This window comes from Paroedura picta, chromosome 7 (genome assembly GCF_049243985.1).
Source record: "Paroedura picta isolate Pp20150507F chromosome 7, Ppicta_v3.0, whole genome shotgun sequence".
Lineage (NCBI taxonomy): Eukaryota > Metazoa > Chordata > Lepidosauria > Squamata > Gekkonidae > Paroedura > Paroedura picta.
Window position 1 is genome coordinate 12,775,612 of NC_135375.1, and position 24,948 is coordinate 12,800,559.

The following is a 24,948-nucleotide window of genomic DNA, read 5'->3' on the forward strand; positions in this document are numbered from 1 at the left end:
GATCTTCATTGTGCGGCTTTGTGACTGACTCCGTGTCCTGCGGCAGCCATTTTGCAGCTGGGACCACCATATCGTGTCTGAATTCAGACACAAAACAGTCGGGGCCCTCTGAACTAGACTGCTTCAGATGGTGGGGAGAGGCTGTGATTTTGAATACAGCACTGTTGGGAAGAAATCTCTGCATGTAGAATCATAGAATCATAGAGTTGGAAGGGACCTCATGGGCCATCTAGTCCAACCCCCTGCACTATGCAGGACACTCACATCCCAATCACTCATTCACTGTAACCTGCCACCCCCTTGAGCCTTCACAGAATCAGCCTCGCTGTCAGATGGCTATCCAAAAGACAAGAGCTCAGGGGAGATGGCAAAAAGGTAGACTTTCTCCCTTGCTCATTCAAATTTTGTAAATAAATAAATATCTGAAAGTCTGCAGCCCTGCAAGAATAGCAGAACACAGGTTTATCCTGCACAGCTGCCTAGAGGGAAGGCATCAAACCAGAACAACACCTTTGTCGCACTTCCTTATAGGATATTGTATTCCCCCCCCCCAACTAGTTTATTATTAACTTTAAATCTTACATGCGCCTTTTGGGACGTTGCAGCTCAGTTATGGCACCTAGGTGCCTCCAGTTCATACTATGTCCTCATCACAATGTATAAAATCAGTCGGTCTCCTTTTCGGTAGAGCTCAGAACTTCACAATTCAGAAACTGCTTGGAGTATTCCTTTTTCACCAGCCTAACTTTTACGGCTAGCCAATTTTGGTGTGGTGAATACAGAGTGCAAGTTGACATGCTTGCTTTGTTTTGCCAAAATAGAATCATAGAATCCTAGAGTTGGAAGGGGCCATACAGGCCATCTAGTCCAACCCCCTGCTCAACCAGGATCAGCCCTAAACATCCTAAAGCTCCACAGCCTAGTGGCAGGATGATATTTGCTGTACGAGAGGGTCTGAGCCAAGGGGTTTCTACAGTACTGGTGGAATTTCTGGGCCTTTGCTTTTCATAGTCTTGGCCAACATAAGAACATACGAGGAGCCATGCTGGATCAGGCCAATGGCAAATCGTGCCCAGCACTCCACGTCACTCAGTGGCCAAAACCCAGGTGCCATCAGGCCAAGTGCACCACCATCAGGGCCAGAACTATATAGAATATCCCTGCCCCAGGCAGAGTGTTTCCTCTATACCTTGTGGATAATAGCTACTGATGCACCTCTTTTCTTAAGAACATGAGAGAAGCCATGTTGGGTTAGGCCAATGGCCATCCAGTCCAACACTGTGTCCTACAGTGGCCAAAATCCAGGGGACATGAGGAGGTCCACCAGTGGGGCCAGAACTTCAGGAGCCCTCCAACTGTGGCCCCCCAAGCACCAAGAATACAGAGCATCACTGCCCCGAACATGAGAGTAGCCATGGTGGCTTAGGCCAATGGCCCATCCAATCCAACACTCTGTGTCACCCAGTGGCCAAAACCCAGGTGCCTTCAGAAGGTCTACCAGCAGGACCAGAACTCCAGGAGACCTCCAACAGCCTTTCAAAGCAGCTACTAGTTGGGCTCCTTCCCAGTAAGTTAAGTAGGTTGCCTGCTCCTTAGTTTATGAGTGCAGCAGGCTTGGCTTGGCCTTGCCTGCCCTTAACTTGCCTCCTGCATACTTTTCAAGATGGAATGTGCAAAAGGATCGGGCACTTGACTACAGACACCAGCCAATATAATCTGTTCCACTTAATATTACTGGTAAGGACTAGGAGGAGGAGCTGGTTTAAGTGCATGGCTTAAGTGCCACTTAGCATTTAACACCCACTCAGGGTGACTGTCCCGCCCCTGAGTGCCTCCTTCTCCAACCGGCTTGCCTGCCTGTCCAGCGGCCAGCTAATTGCCTTCCGTCCCCCACCCGTGACCACCCCCTCCTTCTCCCACTTCCCTCTGAGGCTCGGCGGCTGCAGATCCCTGGTGTGTGAGAGCTGCCTCTCCTGGTGAATTCCCTAACAGCTGCCTGCAGCCTTTCCAGATGCCGGGGGGGGGTAGGGTAGGCCGTCCACAGAGTTCTCCCACCCCCTCCTCCCCAATCTGCAGATGGTACATGGTAACGGATTAATTCCACTGTCTTATCACTTTATACTGTACTGCAAAATACACGCAGCCTTGCATGCTTGTGCTAAAGCAAACGTGCATTGTATGTAAATCTGCAGTTCCAGAGTGTCTCCTTTTTGAAGAAGAGCAAATTATCTTTCACCACGGTGCTGTCCATCCAGTTTGTGTTGCAATCAGGATGGATTTCGCCAAGTAACGACTGGATTTTCTGGATTGTCAACTGCGAATGTTTTAGAATGCTCTATGGTAGAGCCAGCTGTTTGCATGATGCGGGCGCATCACCGGCTGTTTTGCTTTTGGGCCCACGAGCCCTGCTGCTTATTGAGCGTAAAAGTTTTTTTAATTTCAACGCAGCAAAACCTCTGAGGCTGGAAGTGGGAAGTGGCATAGCAAAACAGCATAGTCGGAAGCAGATTGTGCCATTTGGATGCCAGGAAACTGAGAGGAGCGCTGTAAATCTTACAAATTGTTCTTTTCGGGGGAAGGCATATTATTTTATGGGGTTCACGTTCTGTCTCCCAAACAGGGTTGCCAAATCTGAGTTGGATAATACTTGGAGATTTGAAGGTGGATCTTGGGACTGTGATGTCTGGGGAAGGACCTTGGCTGGGTATCATGCCATGCAATCTGCTCTTCAAAGCCCTTTTCTTTGGGAGTAGAATAAATGCTTTAACTAAATGATAAATAATAGATTTATGTAAGAAGAGAAACTATGTTGACCAATGGCGCATCCAGCCCAACACTCTTGTGTCACACAGGGGCCCAAACCCAGAAACCATCAAGAGGTTCTCCAGCAGGGCCAGAACTCTGGAAGCCCTCCCACTGTGCCCCCCCCCCCAAGCACCAAGAATACAGAGCATCCCTGCCCCACACTTAGGAATTTAAGAGAAGCCACATTGGATCAAGCCAACAACCCCTCCAGTCCAACACTCAGGGTTACACAGTGGCCAAAACCCAAGAACCATCAAGAGTTCAGCAGGGCCAGAACTGTAGAAGCCCTTCCACTGTTACCCCCCAAGCACCAAGAATACAGAACATCACTGCCCCAGACATAAGAGAAGCCATGTTGGATCAGGCCAATGGCCCATCCAGGCCAACACTCTATGTCACACAGTGGAAAAAATCCAGGTGACCTCAGGAGGTCCACCATCAGGGCCAGAACTCAAGAAGCCCTCCCAGTGTTGCCCCAAGCACCAAGAGGAAAGAGCACCACTGCCCCATTCTGGATATCAGTTGTAATTCTAGGTGATCTCCAGTAATAACCTGAAAGTTCTCTGCCTTAGTCCCAAATCAGGAAACTGGCGTTCTTGCTTTGAACTGGGCTGTAGGCAGCTATCCCCTTTGAGAATATACCCTGGTTTTCAGCTTTTGTTGTTTCAAGAAATGTCTCTAGGCTCGGTATCCCCATTCTTGTGGACAGTCCTGGAATTTTGAGAAGCGCCTCTCATCATAAAATGGCTGCTGCACAAAAGAAGCCAATCACGATATGGCGGAAAGTCCTTTGACGGCAATGTCTGCTCCTTAATGGGTGCTTCTTTATAGGTGCAAGGTGGTGGCCGCCCCTGGGGTCTTCTAAAGCAACTCCCATGGCAAGGAGGCAGAGGAAACAGTAGGATTGGCTCCCAGACTTCAAAGAGCCCCAGAAGCGATGTCATCTGGCCATGCCCCGGAAGTGACATCACTACCCTCACCGTTAGCCCTCCTTTTGCTTCCCTCCCCCTGCCTTTACTACTGCTATGGCCACTCTGCCTCATATAGACCAGAAAGAAGGGTACGAGATGAGAAGACAGCGTGGACCCCCCTCCCCTCAATACCATGCCATTTCAGAGCTCTAGCACAGGGGTAGTCAACCTGTGGTCCTCCAGATGTTCATGGACTACAATTCCCATGAGCCCCTGCCAGAGTTTGCTGGCAGGGGCTCATGGGAATTATAGTCCATGGACATCTGGAGGACCACAGGTTGACTACCCCTGCTCTAGCCGACCCCCCAGGGGTCCACGGACCTCTGGTTGGGAATCCCTGGGTAGGTGTCAGAACAGGAATTCTTTCACGATGTTAAACCTTTCTTACTCATCTTAAGTATTGTGAAGATAACTGGATGACATCTTGACCTGCCGTGACCGTGGGGCTGGACGTCATAATGGCAGGCTCGTTGTGCCAACAGACAGCATGGCCGACTGCAGGACACATTTGCAGGATCCAGCCCTACCTAGGAAACCATTCATAATCGCCTTCCTATAAGGAAGGAGAAATCATAGCTGCACTCTGCACAGTTTGGGTTATAATTATCTTTTCATAATTAGAGGCTTGGAGTAACAGACCATCTGGCTGTCATTTGGGTACAGTTTTCCCTGAGACTGGAACAGAGAGAGGAAACGCTGTCATGTGTCTCCACATCTTCCAGCGCATGGGCCTGTCTCGAATAACCTTCTGCCTGTTTCATTCGTGTGACCTTTTCCTTTCTCCATTTGGCCGCCTGTGCTTTCAACTGCCACCCATCCTCTACAGCAGGGGTAGTCAAACTGCGGCCCTCCAGATGTCCATGGACTACAATTCCCAGGGGCCCCTGCCAGCGAATGCTGGCAGGGGGCTCCTGGGAATTGTAGTCCATGGACATCTGGAGGGCCGCAGTTTGACTACCCCTGCTCTACAGGGAATGTTAATTGCTTCTGCCGATTATATCGAAATGTGATAGTAGAACAGCATTTTCCATATTAATGCTGGGTTATGTCTAAATATTTGCAGACCAAAGATGCTTGTGGAGGTGGATCTTTCCTGATGTCCACTGGATATTTGGGTTGTGAGGATTTTTTTTCTTCTAAATCTTGCTTTGGCAGCGGCTGCTACCACAGCACGAAGATCTGCACTTGCATGATGGAAGGTAAATAGGGGCAGCCATTTTGAGGCTGGCTCCTCCTTCTGTGGCAGCCATTTTGCAGTTGGGCCCCAAACCCTGTGTCCGACTCTTAGGCTCAGAAAGGCTGGAGACCCTGAGCTAGATTTGGGACACGTGGCCTTATAACATCCTCAGTCAGTAAATACGTCACTATCTTTGCCGGTTTATGCGTCCTCCCCACAACAGACACTCTGTGAGGTGGGTGAGGCTGAGAGAGCCCTGATATTACCGCTTGGTCAGAACAGTTTTATCAGTGTTGTGGGGAGCCCGAGTTCACCCAGCTAGATGCATGTGGAGGAGCAGGGAGTCAAACCCAGCTCACCAGATTAGAATTTGGTGTTCCTAACCTCTACACCACACTGGATCTCAGACAGGGTGTCTGATGTGGGGAGAAAAAGGGAAAGCAATCGTAAGCCTCCTTGAGACTCCTTAAGGCAGTGAAGCTGCAGATGGGGACTGCAGCAAAGAACTTAAAAGACGCTTGCTCCTGGGGAGGAAAGCTATGGCAAATCTAGGCAGCATCCTGAAAAGCAGAGACGTCACCCTGCCAACAAAAGTGCGTTTAGACAAGGCTATGGTCTTCCCAGTTGCAATGTATGGCTGCGAAAGTTGGACCATAAGGAAGGCCGAGCGTCAAAGAATTGAGGCTTTTGAACTCTGGTGCTGGAGAAGACTCTTGCGAGTCCCTTGGACTGCAAGGCGAACAAACAGGTCAGTCCTAGAGGAGATCAGCCCTGACTGCTCCTTAGAAGGCCAGATCCGAAAGATGAAACTCAAATACTTTGGCCACCTCATGAGAAGGAAAGACTCCCTGGAGAAGAGCCTAATGCTGGGAGCGATCGAGGGCAAAAGAAGAAGGGGACGACAGAGAATGAGGTGGCTGGATGGAGTCCCTGAAGCAGTCGGTGCAAACTTGAATGGACTCCGGGGAATGGTAGAGGACAGGAAGGCCTGGAGGATCATTGTCCGTGGGGTCGCGATGGGTTGGACACGACTTCGCACCTAACAACAACAAGGCAGTGAAAAACAAGGTCTAAAACCCAACTCTTCCTCTTCTTCCACATCAGTTGCCCTCCTCCCATTCACTTTTATTTTCTTTCCTGGCCAAGCCTTTGGCATTCCTGAAGGCCTGCAGAATCTTAAGGGGGGGGGGAGCTGAATTGAACTCATTCCTCCTCTTGACTTCCTTCATTAACCCGAGAGACCCTTGCTTTGCTTCTGACCCCTCTTCGCCTGTCAAACTGGTTTCTTGCAGCCCTCTGAGTGACCCGCTGAAAGCCCCTGCGTGCCTCCTGCATTCTCCGCATGGTTCCCTTCCGTTTGAAAGAACGCTTCACATAGCCCTCACAGAGGCAGGGATGGGAGAGAGCGGATCACCTTCCTCTCTTGTTCCCCGGGCATATCCCAAGGGGAGAAGGCACAAGAGAAGGGGAAGTTTGAGCATAGTTGGTTAGGCGCTTACTTAATGGAACAGCTCGTCTTTATTTGTCTCTACCGTGAGCCTAGGAGGTTCTAGAGGCGACCTTTCGGCAGACATGAACCGCAGTGACAACGTTGCTTCAACAGTAATGTGACACACCTGGGTCAGTCCGTTCTCTCTCCCGTCTTCCCAGGGTCTCACCAGCATCACGATAGCACACAATGCCCTGTCAAGGAGTTATTCTTGGACCAGCTGAACACTATGGTTTACCATAGAGTTTGAACAAATCCTAGAGCATCCCCCCAAGATGGTAATTCTACTTCTGGTGGTGCACCAGACCAGTGGTCCCGACCGGTCCATGGATCAGTTGGTACCGGGCCGCGGCTCCTCCTCTTCCTCCTCCCCAGCTGCTGCCTCGGGGGCCGCCCTGCCACTCTGCCGCCAGCTCACCTTTGGTGCTCTCCAGCGGTCGCCATGGCTGGGGCTCCCTCTTGACGTGGCACTGCGCAGCTGCTGCTGGCAGCGCCCCCCAGTGGGCGGAGGGAAGTCAGGGGTGCCGGCGGGAAAGCAAGCGGAGCAGGGGCTCAGGCTGCGGCAACATCCCTCAGCCAAAGACTACCCCCCCCCGGGCCTCAGTAAAATTGTCAAGCGTTGACCAGTCCCCAATAATAAAAAGGTTGGGGACCACTGCACTAGACTGATGCCAATATACTTGTTGCCTCTTTCCGGCCTGCCCTGGTCCCTAGTTTCATAAACTTCTATCATATCTCCTGTGTTTACTTCGCCGTGTGAATAGGGGTGGGGTGTACGTATATATGTATATTATATATGATCCCACCGGCCGTCACCTGCAGGAGCAAAGACAGAAAAAACTAGCTTGCCCTGCAGAGGCCTTAAGACGTGTGCCCATTTTCAAGATATACCCAGGAGGTGTGCGGCAGGGACAGCGCTGGTTTGGAAAACAAGCCTTGAACCTCCGCTTGCTTCCGATCAGTAACGCTGCTCTGTGCCCAGAGCTGGGCTGATAAGGGCTATTGGGAGAATCACTGCAGGTTCTTGTTGTTTGAACTCCACCCACCCCGAACTGCCTCTGGTTGGCAACGCAAGCTGGTGTTTCCTCGGCACTCGGAGGACTCTTTCTACGCTGCCTTGTCTGCTGGAATTCTTGGCCGGGTTGCAGAAGGTTCTGAGGCCCAGTTTCAGGACTTGCTTGGAGCAACACCAAGGCTGCTGGGTGGGGAAATACCTGGTAATTTGGGGCGGAGCCTGGGGAGGACGTTTGGGGAGGGGAGGGGCTTCAATGGGGTAGAACGTCATAGAGCAGGGGTGGCCAAACTGTGGCTCACCAGAGGTCTAAGGACTACAATTCCCATAAGCCCCTGCTGGCAGGGGCTTATGGGAATTGTAGTCCGTGTACCTCTGGTGAGCCACAGTTTGGCCACCCCTGCCATGGAGTCCACCTTCCAAAGCTGCCATTCTCTCCAGGGGAAGTGATCTTCATCATTCAGAGATCAGTCCAGATGCCATTTGGAACCTGGCACCCCAGGGTTGCCTAAGGTTTGTTGTGGACCTCATCTTTGCCCTTTGCGGACCTCTAAAACACATCCAATGTTCTTGTCAGCCGTAGAAGAAGAAGACTGGGTTTTTAGACCCCACTTTTCTCTAGCGGAAGTTTTCCAAACTCTTTGCATATTATATTTTTGTTTTTAAAAAAGCATTTTTGATTTCGAGTTTATCATGCAGGGCTGTTTTGCACGGTAATCTCCAGGCGGTGTCTGGAAATCTCCTGGAATTACAATCGATATCTTGCTTCTCCAGGTTGCTTTGCCTGCAGAGAATGGCTGCTTTGGACAGCATTGGGTCCCTTCGAAGCCCCTCAACCTCTCCAAGCCCCACTCTCTTCAGGCCCCACTCCCCAAATCTCCAGGTATTTCCCAACCCGGAGCTGGCAACCCTACCCCCCACCCCCTCCACTTTCTTCTAAGTGAGACATTTGGCAAACCGTCTCTTGAGAGGCAGGAATCCCAAGACAAGCAGAGATAAGGCGAAAGAAAACGTACACAGAAATTGGAGAGGCAGAGAGACTGCAGAGTAAAAACAAGACACAAAGTGCCAACGCCATCCTCGCAGAATCTTTTGGGACCAGAGTCACAGGCTAACTATTTTGGTCTCCCTGGCACGCCTGCTATGAGATTGTCCAGATTCATGCGCTTGATCCCGGGGAGCGCCGCGATTATGCTTGGCCGCCAGCTCTGGCATCTGTTTTGAATACCAGCCGTGGGTCTGTGTGCAGGAGCACAAATCCCGCTTGCAGCCGGGGCTGTGGGAATAGTCTGAAAGGGGAGATTAGCTTGGCCTGCTAAGAGGTTTCCCTGGGGTCATGTGGCCTCTGCCTGCCCCTATGCGCGATTATTTCACCCTCTCAGCCTCTCCGCCGGCACTCTGGTTTGCTTTGCAGTTTTGAGGACTGGCTGCCTGCACAGGTGGCCGCTGCATTGTCCAAGCAGCGATGTTGTCACTCTTGCTTTCTCTTGCATGCGTTGGCCCGAAGGCTTTGAGATGCACTATGCACCCTTCATTGCATGCGTTCTCCGGGCCGGACTTAGTTTGCTCGCTGAATATGTTTAGAGATACATATCAGATTAGCATTCCAAAAGGGGCAACCTCGGCCAGTTGGTGCGGGAAGGCTCCCCAACAAGACTAACAGATTTTTGGGTCGCTTGAACTTTTGTGAACCGAGGGCTGTGATAGCTTCAGGGTCCAGAAGCACCGTAGAAACCAACAAGAATTTTGAGTAGAAACTGTGTGTAGTGCTGAGAACTCCCCGAGCCTTCGGGGAAATACAAATTTGAACATATAAATATAAATAAATTGGAACGTAAGTGAAAACATGTTGGATCAGGTCAATGGACCGACACTCTGTGTCCAATAGTGGTCAAAACCCTGTAGTGCAGGGGTAGTCAACCTGTGGTCCTCCAGATGTCCATGGACTACAATTCCCATGAGCCCCTGCCAGCGTTTGCTGGCAGGGGCTCATGGGAATTGTAGTCCATGAACATCTGGAGGACCACAGGTTGACTGCCCCTGCTGTAGTGGAACGGGCCCCTGAAGCACTTGCTTTTCTCTTCCATAAGTTACATTGAACTACTAGCCTGTTGGTGGCTACCAGAAGGGATTGTAGCTGCATTGGGAAGAGGTGGGGTGAGCCTGGGAAAGTAGATTCCCCCTGAGGTCTAGCAGCTTGAGCCGTGTTTCACAGAGTAAATCCCCCCCATGGTAGACTGTGGGGCCAGTCTCTGCAGACTAAACACTCCAATCGATAGAAGACTACCAAATCTAAAATTCAGATCCTGAAGCAGGGTCTGTAGTAGAGCTTTCTGGGTCACCAGTCGTAACTGTGACTGGAGAAAGAGCCTAAGAGAAGGACTGGCCTACCTAGGAGCAAAGATGAACTCTCAGCACTTCCAACAAGGCTATCATTGCAATGAGGGTTTGCGGGAAGTTGTCTCCCTTGGCAACGTTGGGCGGATTTGTCATCCCGACTTGGAAGGCGCTCCTCGGCTCTTTCCCTCCGCGAACACACCTTTCGTCCTTTCATCTTGATAATGTTGTCATCTGCTGTCATCCCTATCCTTGGCTAGCGGAAGAGTTGGCTGAAGCTGGACGCCCAAGACATGGGTAGGGATTTGTCACCACCACAGCAGTGCCAGAGATGCGGAGGGCTCTCTGGAGAGTGACATAATGAGAAATCCTTGAGCTTCCTTGGGCCACTTCTCAATTTCCCCCGGAAGTGACGTCACAGCGCATGGAGTTCTGGACCCCCTGGTGGTCCTCCTGAAGTTGGACTGGATGGGCCATTGGCCTGATCTCACATGGCTTCTCTTGCGTTCCTATTTCCGTGCCTCTGCGTATTTCTGACATCTACCCTGCTGCCTGGATAAAGACCATGAGGGTAGTGATTGCCCCAAAATAATACCAGCAGGAAGAAGTCTGTAGACCTTCCCCCACCTTCCACGGCGGAAAAGAGTCAGTTCCCTTTCAGCCCCTGGCTCTTTTTCTGTGGCTCACAGTCTGTCACCTTAGGGTTGTCAGCTCCAGGTAGGGAGCTCCAGCTTTGAGTTGTGACCTCAAAGCACTTGGAGGTGTGACCTGGAGATTGGAGTTTGGAGGTGGGAGGGACCGCAGCAGCCCTTGGTTAAGGCTGGAAGAAGCTAACTTACCCAGCTTGGTGCAGTGGTTAGGAGTATGGACAAGTGGGTTTTATTCCCCGCTCCCTCACATGCAGCCAGCTGGGTGACCTTGGGCTTGCCACACCACTGATAAAGCTGTTCTGACCGAGCAGTGATATCAGGGCTCTCTCAGCCTCACCCACCCCACAGGGTGTCTGTTGTGGGGAGAGGAAAGGGAAGGCAATTGTAAGTCGCTTTGAGACTCTTTCGGGTAGAGAAACGTGGCATATAAGAACCAACTGTTTTTTTTCTTCTGCTAAAACCTAGAGGCGTCTCTCCATTCGTCTCTGAGTTATTCCCTACACCAGGGGTAGTCAAACTGCGGCCCTCCAGATGTCCATGGACTACAATTTCCATTAGCCCCTGCCAGCGAATGCTGGCAGGGGCTCATGGAAAATGTAGTCCATGGACATCTGGAGGGCCGCAGTTTGACTACCCCTGCCCTACACCATTAGAATTAGAATCTGAATAAGAATATCACGCACTCTCCATTAAATGGTCTTAGTGGCAGACCGATAAACCAATGCACAAGAGCCGCATGATGGTGTGCATAATGTGCAGAAAAACCACAGCATCTAAAATCTCCAAGGTTTTTGGAAGCGGCTGCGTGTGTGTGTGTGTGTATATGTGTGTGTATGTGTGCGTGTGTGTAGAATTGCTTCTCCCAGTAACAGAAGTGGTGGAGGGGGGGTTGCTTAAAACACAGAAATGTGAATATTTCAAAAGGGAAAGTAGGTAGGTTTGAGATCATCCATGATGCTGCTTAAGACGTGGCCTCCGTGGTGTGCACTATGTCCAAGAAAGGAAGGGACATTTCTAATCCGACACCTGGGATGCAGAAAGAGCAATGCAGGTCAATGCAGGTCTTGATCGACAGAACAAGGAACAAACAAAACAGAGGAGCGTTTTTCTTTTTTGGGTGGCTGAGATGTTCCCAGTTCTCTCTTCACTCTCTATTGCACACGTGCCTGCTGCAGGTAACATTTGTCCAATTCCTTTTTTGGCTGGAGAACACCATTCATATTTATATACCTTGGACTTGCATGGATACCTCCTTTTTACAGACTCTCTTCCTTTTCAGGCCAGAGTTCATACCTTGAATCGTTTTTAGCTGTCTCCATTAAGTGATCCATTGTGTTCCTTCATGCCCGTCGTTCCTCGAAGAATCGTGCTGAATTGCATCGTGTTCCTGCCTAAATTGGGCGCTTTTGGCAAGAACTCACCAGTGTGGCTACACAATGCGACTAGAAATCGATCAGTGATCCCATAAGAGGTCCTCAGACCCTTGGTGTTGTATGTTTTCTGGGGTGAATATAAGTCTGAAAAGTTCTTAAGGAGACCCCTGGCAAAGTCAGAGTTTCTTGACGCACCTCCCTCCTTCGGTAATAACTGATATGTGAAAAAACAGTTTCAGGGCATAGCTATCTTGGCCTCATTCACCAATACCATAGAGACGAAATTAGAGACAGTCAAATTCATCATTCACCAATACCATTCACCTCATTCACCAATACCATAGAGACGAAATTAGAGACAGTCAAATTCACCATTCACCAATACCATTCACCTCATTCACCAATACCATAGAGACGAAATTAGACAGTCAAATTCATCATTCACCAATACCATAGAGACGAAATTAAGGTAAAGGTATCTCCTGTGCAAGCACCGAGTCATGTCTGACCCTTGGGGTGACACCCTCTAGCGTTTTCATGGCAGACTCAATACGGGGTGGTTTGCCAGTGCCTTCCCCAGTCATGACCGTTTACCCCCCAGCAAGCAAGCTGGGTACTCATTTTACCGACCTCGGAAGGATGGAAGGCTGAGTCAACCTTGAGCCGGCTGCTGGGATCGAACTCCCAGCCTTATGGGCAAAGTTTTTAGACAGCTGCCTTACCACTCTGCGCCACAAGAGGCTCAGAGACGAAATTAGAGACAGTCAAATTCATCATTCACCAATACCATTCACCTCATTCACCAATACCATAGAGACGAAACTAGAGACAGTCAAATTCAAGTCCAGGAAAACCTTAGAGACCAACAAGTTTTTCAGAGTATCAACTTGGTCATATATCTGATCAAGGGAACTTTGACTCTCAGTGGCTCCTACCCCAGAAATCCTTGTAGGGCTCTAAATTTGCGTAAAAATATAATCTGGATCTCTGCGGGTGGCTGTGCTGGCAGGAAACATCTCTGCGTAATCCAAGAGCAAAAAAAATGCTTGTTGAGAAACTCTAAAACAGGGGTAGTCAAACTGCGGCCCTCCAGATGTCCATGGACTACAATTCCCAGAAACCCCTGCCAGCATTTGCTGGCAGGGGCTTCTGGGAATTGTAGTCCATGGGCATCTGGAGGGCCGCAGTTTGATTACCCCTGCTCTAGAATTTCTGGTTTGCTATAGAAATCCTTATGGTTTGGGGGGGTTGGCTGTGTAAACCCGCTGGGATTGTTGCTTCTTGTGGTGGTTTCGTAGACGGGTTTCTTGTCCTCGGACAATGTGTATTTCCCCCCTCATGTTCTCATTCTATTGCACCTTAAATTTGTGGCTTAATTTCCGGCGCTTTCCCTACCTTCTCCTGCTAATTGGATTATCCCTGCCCCTCTGTCGGTCTCGTCCTCTGATACCCTTCAGTTCCTATCTGGAGCAGTTCCCTCGTCGATTGGAACAGCCCCCTTACAATCTAAAGGAGGCTACTCTCTTCCAACGTGGCCCATAAGAACTCATTTGTACCTGGCTGTTTCGGAAATGAAATTGGAGGCCCATTGCACTGATGCTGCTTCAGTGCCCCACCTGCTGGAATAGTAGCAAAATGGGGAAAATCTCTAGCTGCTAAACTAGCATTAAGTTAAGATTACGAATATAAGAACATGAGAGAAGCCATGTTAGACCAAGCCAGTGGCCCACCCAATCCAATAATCGGTGTCACACAGTGGACGGAACCCAGGTGCCCCAAGGAGGACCACCATTAGTGCCAGAGCCCCCCAAGCACAAAGAATATTTATTTTACATTTATATACCGCCCTCCCCTGAGGCTCAGAGTATCACTGCTCCAAACACAAATCAGTGGAATCGACTGCCCAAGGAGGTGGTTAGCTCCCCCTCTGGTGGTCTTCAAGCAACGGCTGGACAGATCCTTCTCCTGGATGCTTGAGGCTGATCCTGCATTGACCAGAGGGTCGGAGTAGATGGCCTGCATGGCCCCTTCCCTCTCTAGGATTCTAGGAGTCTAGTTCAGCAGTGGAATGGGCTGCCCAAGGTGAGCTCCCCCTCACTGGTGATCTTCAAGCAGTGGCTGGACAGATCCTTCTCCTGGATGCTTGAGGCTGATCCTGCACTGAGCAGGGGGTGAGACTAGATGGCCTGGATGGCCCCTTTCCACTCTAGGATTCTAGGAGTCTAGTTCAGCGGTGGAGCGGGCTGCATAGGGAGGTGGGGAGCTCCCCCTCACTGGTGATCTTCAAGCAGTGGCTGGACAGATCCTTCTCCTGGATGCTTGAGGCTGATCCTGCACTGAGCAGGGGGTGAGACTAGATGGCCTGGATGGCCCCTTTCCACTCTAGGATTCTAGGAGTCTAGTTCAGCGGTGGAGCGGGCTGCATAGGGAGGTGGGGAGCTCCCCGTCACTGGTGATCTTCAAGCAGTGGCTGGACAGATCCTTCTCCTGGATGCTTGAGGCTGATCCTGCACTGAGCAGGGGGTGAGACTAGATGGCCTGGATGGCCCCTTTCCACTCTAGGATTCTAGGAGTCTAGTTCAGCGGTGGAGCGGGCTGCATAGGGAGGTGGGGAGCTCCCCCTCACTGGTGATCTTCAAGCAGTGGCTGGACAGATCCTTCTCCTGGATGCTTGAGGCTGATCCTGCACTGAGCAGGGGGTTGGACTAGATGGCCTGCATGTCCCCTTCCCACTCTAGGATTCTAGGAGTCTAGTTCAGCAGTGGAATGGGCTGCCCAAGGAGGTGGGGAGCTCCTCCTCACTGGTGGTCTTCAAGCAGTGGATGCTTTAGGCAGATCCTGCATTGAGCAGAGGGCTGGGCCTATTTACTTACATTTATATACTGCCCTCCCTTGCGGATCAGGGTAATTTACAATGAAGTATATTCCTCTGAACATAATGTTTATGAACTTGTAACATATCTAATATGAAAATATCGTAATTTTGTAACAACCGTTGACTGCACAACTGTAATTCGTTTTTTGCAACATTGCCAAATTGTGAGTCGCCGTGTGCCTCTGCTGGGGGCAGTTGGTAGTGTGAAGGACCTTTGACGGTGCGCGCGTCAACGCACCTCCCTTCCCCCTGCGATGCGGTGCTGGCTGCTTCAAGCACAAGTAGCTGCTTTGGACACCGAAGTGCCCAACCCTCATTACCATAGTCAAGCTATGTATGTATGTATATAAGGAAGGTAAAGTCACTGTGTGAAGGGGTTCAGGAGATGTCAGGTGGGGAACACAGTAAAAGGCCTGGTGGTTTTGCAAAAAAGGATGCATGCTGAACAGTTCTAGAGGGCCCACCCATCAGAACCAAGCGGCTTCCAGAGTTGCTGGTGAGGTTGCTGAGGCAAGCAAAAGCCTTCTTCCTTCCACAACAAGGGCTGGTTGCTCTGACTTCCGGCCTTGCTTGCTTCTGCCTCTCCTCCCTTCCTCACTCCAGCTAAAGGTAAAGGTAAAGGTATCCCCTGTGCAAGCACCCGAGTCCTGTCTGACCCTTGGGGTGACACCCTCCAGCGTTTTCTTGGCAGACTCAATATGGGGTGGTTTGCCAGTGCCTTCCCCAGTCATTAGCGTTTACCCCCCAGCAAGCTGGGTACTCATTTGACTGACCTCGGAAGGATGGAAGGCTGAGTCAACCTTGAGCCGGCTGCTGGGATCGAACTCCCAGCCTCATGGGCAGAGCTTCAGACTGCATGTCTGCTCCCTCACCACCCTGCACCACAAGGAGTCTTCTTATACCTCTGTGATTGCAGGAGGCGGTGAGTGGCCCCTTGAGAACTCTCTTAGCAGGGAAGCTTATACCATTCCCCTTCTCCCATCTTCCTCCAGCCAAGCTCCCTCCTCTGGCTGCCATTTTACTTCTCATGTTTGAGCCTTGGCTGGCAGGCAGCAACATGTATGTGTACTCTGCATACAATTTGAAGCTGACTTAATGGCATATCTTCTGTTCCAGGTGGAAGGCTGCCTGCATTCACTCTTTCTGTCTACTTGCCCTTTTTTGGAGGGCCCCCGATTTTTAACGTATTAATATTAAAACGTATTAGCAGGTGTATATTTGTACTTCAAGGGACGGTGGTTATTAAGAAATAAATCTCATAGTATTCATTGTACTTAGGATTGCAACTCTACCATCTGGTAGGCCAGATTCACAATCCATTTTTTTAATTGTTCCTAACCTGTGTGCACCAGGGACCTGATCCAAACTGATTAGTCTTGGGAGCCCATTAAAGTCAATATCACCATGGGAAGTCTGGCATTCTCGCCTTTCCCGGGGCCTGGGGGTTCCAGTTACAGCCTCCAAATGTTCAGGTTAGCTCCGGGAGGCTGTTCCCTGACCCCCCTCCGAATTTCACAACAATTGGACCATGGGGTCCATGTCCAGGGGTTCCGAAAGAGGGTGCCCCCATCCGCTCCATTCTATCCAATGGGACAGACTCTCCATTAGATTACAGAAAGCCCCTGGATATTGAATCAGATCACTGGTCCATCCCGTTCAGTATTGTCCGCTCAGACTGGCATCAGCTCCAGGATTTTACTGACAGGTCTTTTATGTCACATAATTTTTTTACCTGGAGGCACTGGGAGTTGAACCTGCAACCTGCTTCATGCTAAGCAAAGGCTATTCCGCCGACCCACAGTCAGCTTGGTGTAATGGTTAAGCACGGCAGCTTCTAATCTGGGGAGCCAGGCTCGATTCCCCACTCTTCCACATGCAGCCAGCTGGGTGACCCTGCGCTAGTCACAGAGCTGGTCTCACAGAGCAGTTCTTCCAGAGCTCTCCCAGCCTCACCTTCCTCACAGGGTGTCTGTTGTGGAGAGAGGAAGGGAAGGGGCTTTTAAGCTACTTGGAGACTACTTCGGGCAGCGAAAAGCAGGGTATAAAAACTCTTTTTCCCCTCCTCCTCCTACGAAAAACCTAAGAGCAAACTTTAGGGCTCTAAATGGCCCCCATAAAGCAGAAGTGCTCGTCTATTCAGTTTCTCCCTACTTACAGTCTCTTTTCTCTCTGGATTGCTCCTTCCCTGCCCACTTATTCCGAACTCTCTGAGAAGCCGTCTCTTGGGAAACACGTGTCTTATCCAAGCCAACAGTATAAACTCCAGGTTTATTATGGTGTGCCCAACTCATGCGAATGCTCAGGATGCATGTTTGTTTTTTCCATGAGGTTTTCGTTTCTTCCTCCAGCACAGGAGAGCAAATCCTATCAGACGACCTTTGCTCTAGGAGCTTATGGTCTAAAGATACAAATCAGGGCATGGAGGTGAACAAATCAGGAGGGCAGACAGTCTGGAATGCAATGAGAAGGGATCTGAAGGAGGAAGGAGGCGGAAATGAGGAAATGGCAGCCAGATTTTAGGGTCCCTTGAGCAACGCATCCTGGTATGGGTGGATGTTAAGTGTATCTGACTTATGCTGATCCTATAAAACAGGGGTAGTCAACCTGTGGTCCTCCAGATGTTCATGGACTACGATTCCCAATGAGCCCCTGCCAGTGTTTGGGGTAGTCAACCTGTGGACTACAGTTCCCATGGACTGACTGACATATGAACCTCCAGTGGCTGCTGAATTTTTTTAATAGACTTATTCGTTTAATTGCCTACCCGAATCTTCTTAGAGCCACAAACAATCACAGCCGAGGCCCTTGTCCACCTATTAGTTGTTCCAAGAGATTCTCCATTTTTAAAAAGGACTTCCCAACCCAGGAAGAGGGGAGAAGGAGGCGGGTGTGAGGGCGGGACATTGGAGGAAGAGATAGCGCTTCTTCCACTCCATACATTCATTGCAGGTTACAGTGGATGAGCGATAGGGTTGTGAGTGTCCTGCATTGTGCAGGGGGTTGGACTAGATGACCCGGGAGGTCCCTTCCAGCTCTATGATTCTATTATCTTCTTCTTTCCCCCTCCAGGCTGCCCCCGTTCTCGGTCCCTTCCCCGAGGGATGGAAAATTCCTCCGCGGCTTCTGCCTCCTCCGAGGCAGGGAGCAGCCGTTCTCAGGAGATCGAGGAGCTGGAGCGCTTCATTGACAGCTACGTTTTGGAATATCAAGTCCAGGGCCTGCTGACCGACAAGACGGAGGGGGACGGGGAGAGCGAGAAGACGCCGTCCAACGTCTCGCAGGTTGGTGCGGAGAGGCAGCCTGAGCCGTGGACATTGAACGTGGCGGGGGGGCTACGGCGCGGCAGGTGGATTTCCTTAGACAGGAAGAGGGCGTACCTGCACTCTGTGGAAGAAAGGGTCGGTCCACCAGCTGGGGGGAACTGTTGTCAAAGAAGGATCAAGTGTTGGGTTGTTTTATTTTAAGTGTTTGGCTTAGAATGACCCTCCCCTCGATATTTGGATTATAAAGTTGGCAATTGCCGGATGGGGCCTGGATGGAGTTGCCACATGGGGTTGTGGGAGTTGGGGTGCTAGATCCAGGTTGGGATGATTTAGGGATGGAGCTTGCAGAGCGCAGAGACCTCAGTGGGCTGCATTGTCATAAAGCCCACCCTCCAAAGTTTCTATTTTCTCTAGGCCTATTTATGTCCATAGTCTGGAGATGAGCTGTACTTCCAGGGGATTCCCTGGTCCCACCTGCAGGCTGGCATCCCTAGGCCTGAAGAGCTCCCGACATGAACATTTTTAATGGATTGATTTTAAAGATTTATACCTCACTTTTCCTCCCCAACACGGGACTGAAGCAGCTTATAGCATCATATGCCTCCAATATATCTTTGCAATAAAAGGCCTATGTGGAAGGTTAGGCTGGAAGTTTGTGACTGGCCCAAGGTCACACCCATGGCAGAATGGGGGATTCGAATCTGGGTCTCCCTTCCCTCCAGATTTAGGATTAAGTATTAATCCGTTGAGCAATTATAAATCTTCCCTGTCTACTATCCCCAGCCGCATGTATCATCTGTCGCCAACAACTAGAAATGTTGGAGGGAAAATTCTATAAATTTGTACCGCCATTTTATCATTATTATTGTTATAAATATTGCTTCTCTTTTAGGGGAACTTTTAATTTAGGATGTTTTTATTGTTGAGATATTGTTTTATGATATGCGTGTGAACCACTGCGGTCCGGCAAATGCTGAGTGCAGCGGTATAGAAATAGAATGAATGAATGAATGAATGAATGAATGAATGAATGAATGAATGAATGAATGAATTTTCCAATCATTTGAAGCTGTGGAAAAATTTGTTTGTTTATGCCTTCATTTTGTCACAAGCAAAATTCGCCCAATACTAATGTGACAGAGAGATGTCTGAAGTATACATCAGGGGTCTTCAACCCCCGGTCTGCGGCCTGGTACCGGGCCGTTAAGGCCATGGTACCGGGCTGCCAGCAGCTGCGCCTGCCTTCCCCCCCCGCAGCGAGAGGGGGGGAAGAGGAAGGCGCGGCCGCTGGCACGCCGGTGACACAAATGCGCACGCGCGGAGCTGCGCACGCGTGTTTGCGCCCCCTGCTGGCGAAAACGCGCATGTGCGGCTGTTCTGTGCATGCGCGATAGCGCCACCCAGTGGCGAAAACGCGCATGCGCTGCAACTGCGCGTGCGCGTTTACATGCAGCTGCTGTGGCCGGGCCGCCGGCTCTCTCCCACCCTCGGAGGCAGTCCCTGACTACAAGAAGGTTGGGGACTGCTAGTATACATCATCTTCCCCCATTCTCTATCGCCTTGGCAGGTGGGAGTAGCCTACCCAGGGAGTGGTGGAAAATAAATCAAATAATGATGATGATGATGATGATGATGATGATGATGATGATGATGATGATGATGATGATGATGATGTAAACGGTTAAACACTATGGCTATCTTACCAAATAACTCTCATTCCAAAAGACAGCAGCCTTATTTCATAGGTACCGTACTTCTGGGATGTCATTTCACTACTGAGGGGCTGTGCCATCTGCTTGGCATGCAGAAGGTCCCAGGTTCAATCCCCGGCATCTCCAGTTAAAAGGACCAGGAAGCAGGTGATTGAAAGGGACAGGGCACCTGCTTGGCATGCAGAAGGTCCCAGGTTCAATCCCCGGCATTTCCAGTTAAAAGGACCAGGCGGTGGGTGGGGTAAAAAGCCTCGGCTTCAGACCTTGGAGATCAGCTGCTAGGCTGAACGGACTGTACTCATTTTGATGGACTAGAGCAGGGGTGGCCAAACGGTGGCTCTCCAGATGTCCGTGGACTACAATTCCCATGAGCCCCTGCCAGCTGGGAATTGTGGTCCACGGACATCTGAAGAGCTACTGTTTGACCACTCCTGGACCAAGAGAATAAGGCAGCATCACCTGTTCACTCCATGTCTTTCTTTGCAGTGGACGGCTGACTGTAATGAACAGGTAGAGAGCAGCGTCTCCACGTCCAGAGGGAAAGGTTCTGCACCTCACAATCAAACCCAGGTAAGGGACACACAACTCCCTTGGTCAGATGCCCGCTCTTGAGGCTGGCAATATTGTACATCTTCCTGTGCCTTCCCTGGAACTCAGGGCAGCTATCCTGGAAAAATCGCAAGCAAGGTAATAGGAGTTCTCATTTTATGTATGTTGTGTTCTTTATTTATTTGTGCTTGTGTTTATCAACCGCCACTCCTGTATTCAGCTGGCTCATGGCGGTTCACAATGAAAACAATTTAAAAAACATCGCACTGCAACGAAACAACAATCCTCATGATGGACAGAGCTTAATTCTCAGCATGGTACTTCTGGGGATACTTAAATCTAGAAATTGGTGCTATGAACACACAAGACAGCTCTTTCTATAGACTTGAAAAAGAGAGAGAAGAGCTGTTTTTTTATACACATTTCACCACCCAAAGGAGTCCCAAAGCTGCTTAGGAGAAGAAGAGTTGGTTCTTATATGCCATTTTTCTCTACCAGAAGGAGTCTCAAAGCAGCTTACATTCACCTTCCCTTCTTCTCCCCACAACAGACACCCTGTGAGGGAGGTGAGGCTAAGAGAGCCCTGATTTTACTGCTTGGTCAGAACAGAACTATCAGGGCTGTGACTAGCCCAAGGTCACCCAGCTGGCTGCATGTGGAGGAGGAGCAAGGAATCAAACCCAGCTCGCCATAATCTGGTCGGCGTTCCTAACCACTACACCAAGCTGGCTCCTTACAAATACCTTTCCCTTCTGCTTCCTACAACAGAAACCCTGTGAAGTAGGCAAAACTGAGGTGAGCTCTCTGAGAACTGATCTGCAAGAACAGCTCTAAGGGAACTGTGACTAGCCCAAGGTCACCCATCTGGCTGCATGTGGAGGAGCGGGAAATCAAACCCGTCTCTCCATGTTAGACTCTGCTACTCTTTAACCACTGCACCATGCTGGCTCTCCCCAGGTTTGTAGAAAACCTGAGAAAAAAAAATTCATATTCTGCTCTGCATGAGGAAAGTTCCAAAAAGTGAAGTGGTTTATATCGGTATTCAGAACTGGAAGGGGGTACAAAGGAGTGATTTGCATCTTCTTGGCGAACAACAGGTCTGGGAGAGCTCTCTTTGATTTTTTTTTTAACATTGCCTTAATGAGGCCGTGCGCATTTAAAGCTCCTACAGGGGACCTCACACATGAAAGGATTTTGGAAACTAGGATATCCATCTATATTAAAGTTCGTTGGTATAATTTGGGACTCCTCTCAGTGACGGCCTCTTTATCTAAGCCCAGGATAAATCCAGCACATAAAAAGCACTCGACTGCAATACTTTTCCCTCCGCCAAACCCAACTCAACTGATGGTTAAATTGGGCAGGAAAAATCATTTTCACAAGTTTCTAGGTGGACAGAACCAGGAGTGAGCAAGGAAAGAACTTCAGGAGGCAGGAGAATTTTTTATCAAGATTAGCTGGGGGTGTTGCTGGTGGGATTTGCACCAAGCTGGAAACACCTTCCCTTGTGGTTGTTAGCATTTTATTGAATGTAATAAGAAATAATAAGTGTTTCTATCATACTGCTAGAACCAAGATGAAAAAATGAGAATTGTGATTGTGGGTCCACAGAGATAGGGTGGAATAGAAGTTCAAATATAAGCAAAGGAATAAATGTCTCCAGGTTATAAATTTTCCCTTCTGGATCTGCCTACTGAACACACGTTCCCCAGTGCGTGACCATCAGTTTTGAAAAATGATTTTAAAAATCATTTAAACATAATGGAGGGAAATATTAAATTAAAAAGGAGACAGCTCTTGGTGGAAGAGTGAGATTCCAGAAGCAGATTAGCTTTCAATTAGAGAACAAATCTAGAACCGGTAGCTGGATTGCATTGAACTTCTGATTTATCCCCTGTGCATTGTGTAATTTGTTCATTAATGGCCAAAACCTCTTCATCTTGATTTTCAGTTACAAGCGTAGAATGTGATACAGTTAAATAATGTGCTTTCCTGTAAGTTGATGCTTTGATACACCAGAGCTTGGCGTGTTTTTTTTGGAGTTTCTGTGTTTTGGGGATTTCCGTGTGGAAGGAAAGGACTAAAGGTTGTTCTACATCAAATTAAAGTTTCGGTTTTAGTGTAACATTAATTCAATCAATGACTTCTTTCCCAAACGAGTCATTAAGAAAGCACTTCCTTGTTTCACTGGAGTAGCTTTGAAATAAGCAAAACGTGAGCATCAGCAGATGTTCTGGTTTTGGGACAAAACTCTATGGTTAGAAGCCATTTCTACCATAGAGTTTTGCCCAAAAGCCAGAGCGTCGCTCACCAGTGTTGCTCCTGGAAAACTCCCCTCCCCATCCCCTGCTGGCATTGCCGATGGACCTGGCCACCCCATCCGTGGTCCTTGCCTTAAGAACGGCGTTTGTTGTTTCCAGGAAGAGTGGGATCACAGCAGCAGTAGCAGCTCAGGATCCTGGCCTAGTTCAGGGGTCAAGCAGGGGTCTGGCGGCCGAGGGAGAAGCAGCCAGTTCAGGCATTCACACAAGGTACCCTCTGGTGGTGGTGCTGGTGCTGGGGAAAGCTGGGGAAAGAGGCCCCCAAACCCACCTCTCAGTACAGTTCTGAAACCGCCCTTCAGCCTAGAGTTGCCACTCTCCAGGTGGCCCCTGGAGACCTGCCCAGAATTTCAGTTGTTCTCCAGATGTGTGAGACCAGGTCCCCTGGAGAAAATGGTGGCTTCAGATTCTACGGCATCATTCTCTGCTGAGGACCCTCTCCTCCCTGGGCTCCACTCCCCTTCCCAAATGTTCAGGTATTTTCGAACCCAGAGCTGGCAACTAGCAGCTAGAATTACTGGGAAATCCCTGGAGATTTGCTGGGGGCGCCTTTGGAGGGTGGTGTTTGGGGAGGGGCGGCTGCTGTGTGATGCCGTAGACCTGGGGTGGCCAAACTGTGCCAGTACAGGTTGGCAAGTGCTCGTGGGAATTGTAGTCCATGGACATCTGGAGAGCCACTGTTTGGCCACCCTTGAGGTATACCATAACAGCTTCATTGGCTCTGGAGCAGAGACCTGAGAAGTTACCCTTTTCTTCTTGGCAGATTTGATTGTTTCATTTTGGATTCGGAAAAGAGACATGTTTTCAGGGTGGGCAACCGGCAGGAGAGGAGAGCTGACGGTTGTGGTGAGGGAAATTTGCCCTCTGATTCCTTTTTTTTTTTTTTAACCGAAAGATCAACAACTGTACCCCTAGTAGTTTCTTCCTCTTTTTAACAGAAAAGCTGCTCATGCTGTGTCCCACATTTTAAAAAGAGAAATGAGTATTCTTCCCCAAATGAACATAGAATCATAGAATTGGAAGGGACCTCCTGGGTCATCTAGTCCAACTGCCTGTACTATGCATGACACTCACAACCCTCTCGCTCATCCACTGTCACCTGCCACCCCCTTGAGCCTTCACAGAATCAGCCTCTCCATCAGAAGGCTCTCCAGCCTCTGTTTTAAAATCTCCAAAGATGGAGAACCCACCACCTCCCGAGGAAGCCTCTTCCACTGAGGAACCGCTCTAACTGTCAGGAACTTTAGACAGAATTTCTTTTGCATTAATTTCATCCCATTGGTTCTGGTCTGTCCCTCCGGGGCAAGAGAAGAACAACTCTGCTCCATCCTCTACCTGGCAGCCTTTTAAATACGTGAAGATAGTTATCAGATCCCATCTCAGTCGCCTCCTCTCCAGGCTAAACAGACCAAGCTCCCCCAACCTTTCCTCCTACGTCTCAGTCTCCAACCCCCTCGCCATCTTCTGGACACAACAGAGCGATAGTGCTTGGTCCTGGAGTGAGAGAGGACAATTATGGGCTCTTAATTTGCAAGGGTACAATAATGTTTGCATATTCTGCCGTAGGTTTCATGTCCTTCTGCTGGTGGGCTTCCCACATTCCTCTCTGTTTCACGGGCCAGGAAATAGCAACTTAAGTGGGGAGGGTCTCATTGCAAGCCGATTGTGCTCCTCAAAATTAACCAAACTCTTCTACCCCCCCTCCCCTCCCCCCCTCTCTGTAGAATGGCAACAAAGACGGCTCCCTGGACATGCTGGGCACAGATATCTGGGCAGCCAATACCCTCGAGTCCTTCAGGTAAGCTTGTCATGGAAGGGCACCAATCCCCTCTTCTTTCACTTATGCAAACAGGCCAAATCTTGCTGCTTGCTTCCTTTTAATCAGACAGCTGCACTCTAGGGTGGAAGTTCACCCAGCAGGCCTTGAGCCCATTGCCTCCTCTCAGCCTGGCCTATATTGCAAGGTGGTTGTTCTGATGGGAAAATGGAAGAGGAAAGGATAATGTTGTCGGGTGTTTTGGGTCACTGTTTGGGGAGGAGCTGCAGATGTAAACATATAAAGATCTTGGAGTCACAATCACAGAATTCCTTTTCTTCCAAGTACCTCGCCCCTCTCCCATCAAATGCCGAAGGCAGGGGAGCTAGAAGCTCAAATTGTAGCAGACGGCAGATTTTACACCACACATTGCTCTGGGACACTGTGCCCCTTACCCTAATACCTAGATTCATTGTTCCCAGGCCTCTTCATCTGCCTTTTACAACCTCTTGAGTCTGGAGAGACCCCTGAAATTTATTTCAGGCTTCCAAGAACTTCCCCCAGAACTGGTGTCCTGCCCCTTCAGAGAAGTGGGCGCAGAAGGAAGATGCAGGAGCCAGCCAATCAATGGGTCAATCAGGCCTGTAGAGCATCAGGG

The 24,948-nt window shown here is 49.7% G+C and overlaps 1 protein-coding gene across 5 annotated transcripts in view; it reads left to right on the plus strand.

The window, feature by feature from the left end:
* Positions 1-24,948, plus strand: part of CTIF (cap binding complex dependent translation initiation factor) — a 150,332-nt gene that overhangs the window by 22,631 nt on the left and 102,753 nt on the right. For 4 of the 5 annotated variants that reach the window (XM_077346752.1, XM_077346753.1, XM_077346756.1 and 1 more), the window contains exons 2-5: positions 17,759-17,970; positions 20,151-20,234; positions 22,634-22,744; positions 24,259-24,332. In XM_077346752.1, coding sequence (XP_077202867.1) covers positions 17,791-17,970; positions 20,151-20,234; positions 22,634-22,744; positions 24,259-24,332 — 449 coding nt within the window. In that variant the 5' untranslated portion in view covers positions 17,759-17,790. The remainder of the gene's footprint in view (positions 1-17,758; positions 17,971-20,150; positions 20,235-22,633; positions 22,745-24,258; positions 24,333-24,948) is intronic. The other variant, XM_077346754.1, reaches the window with a different exon arrangement.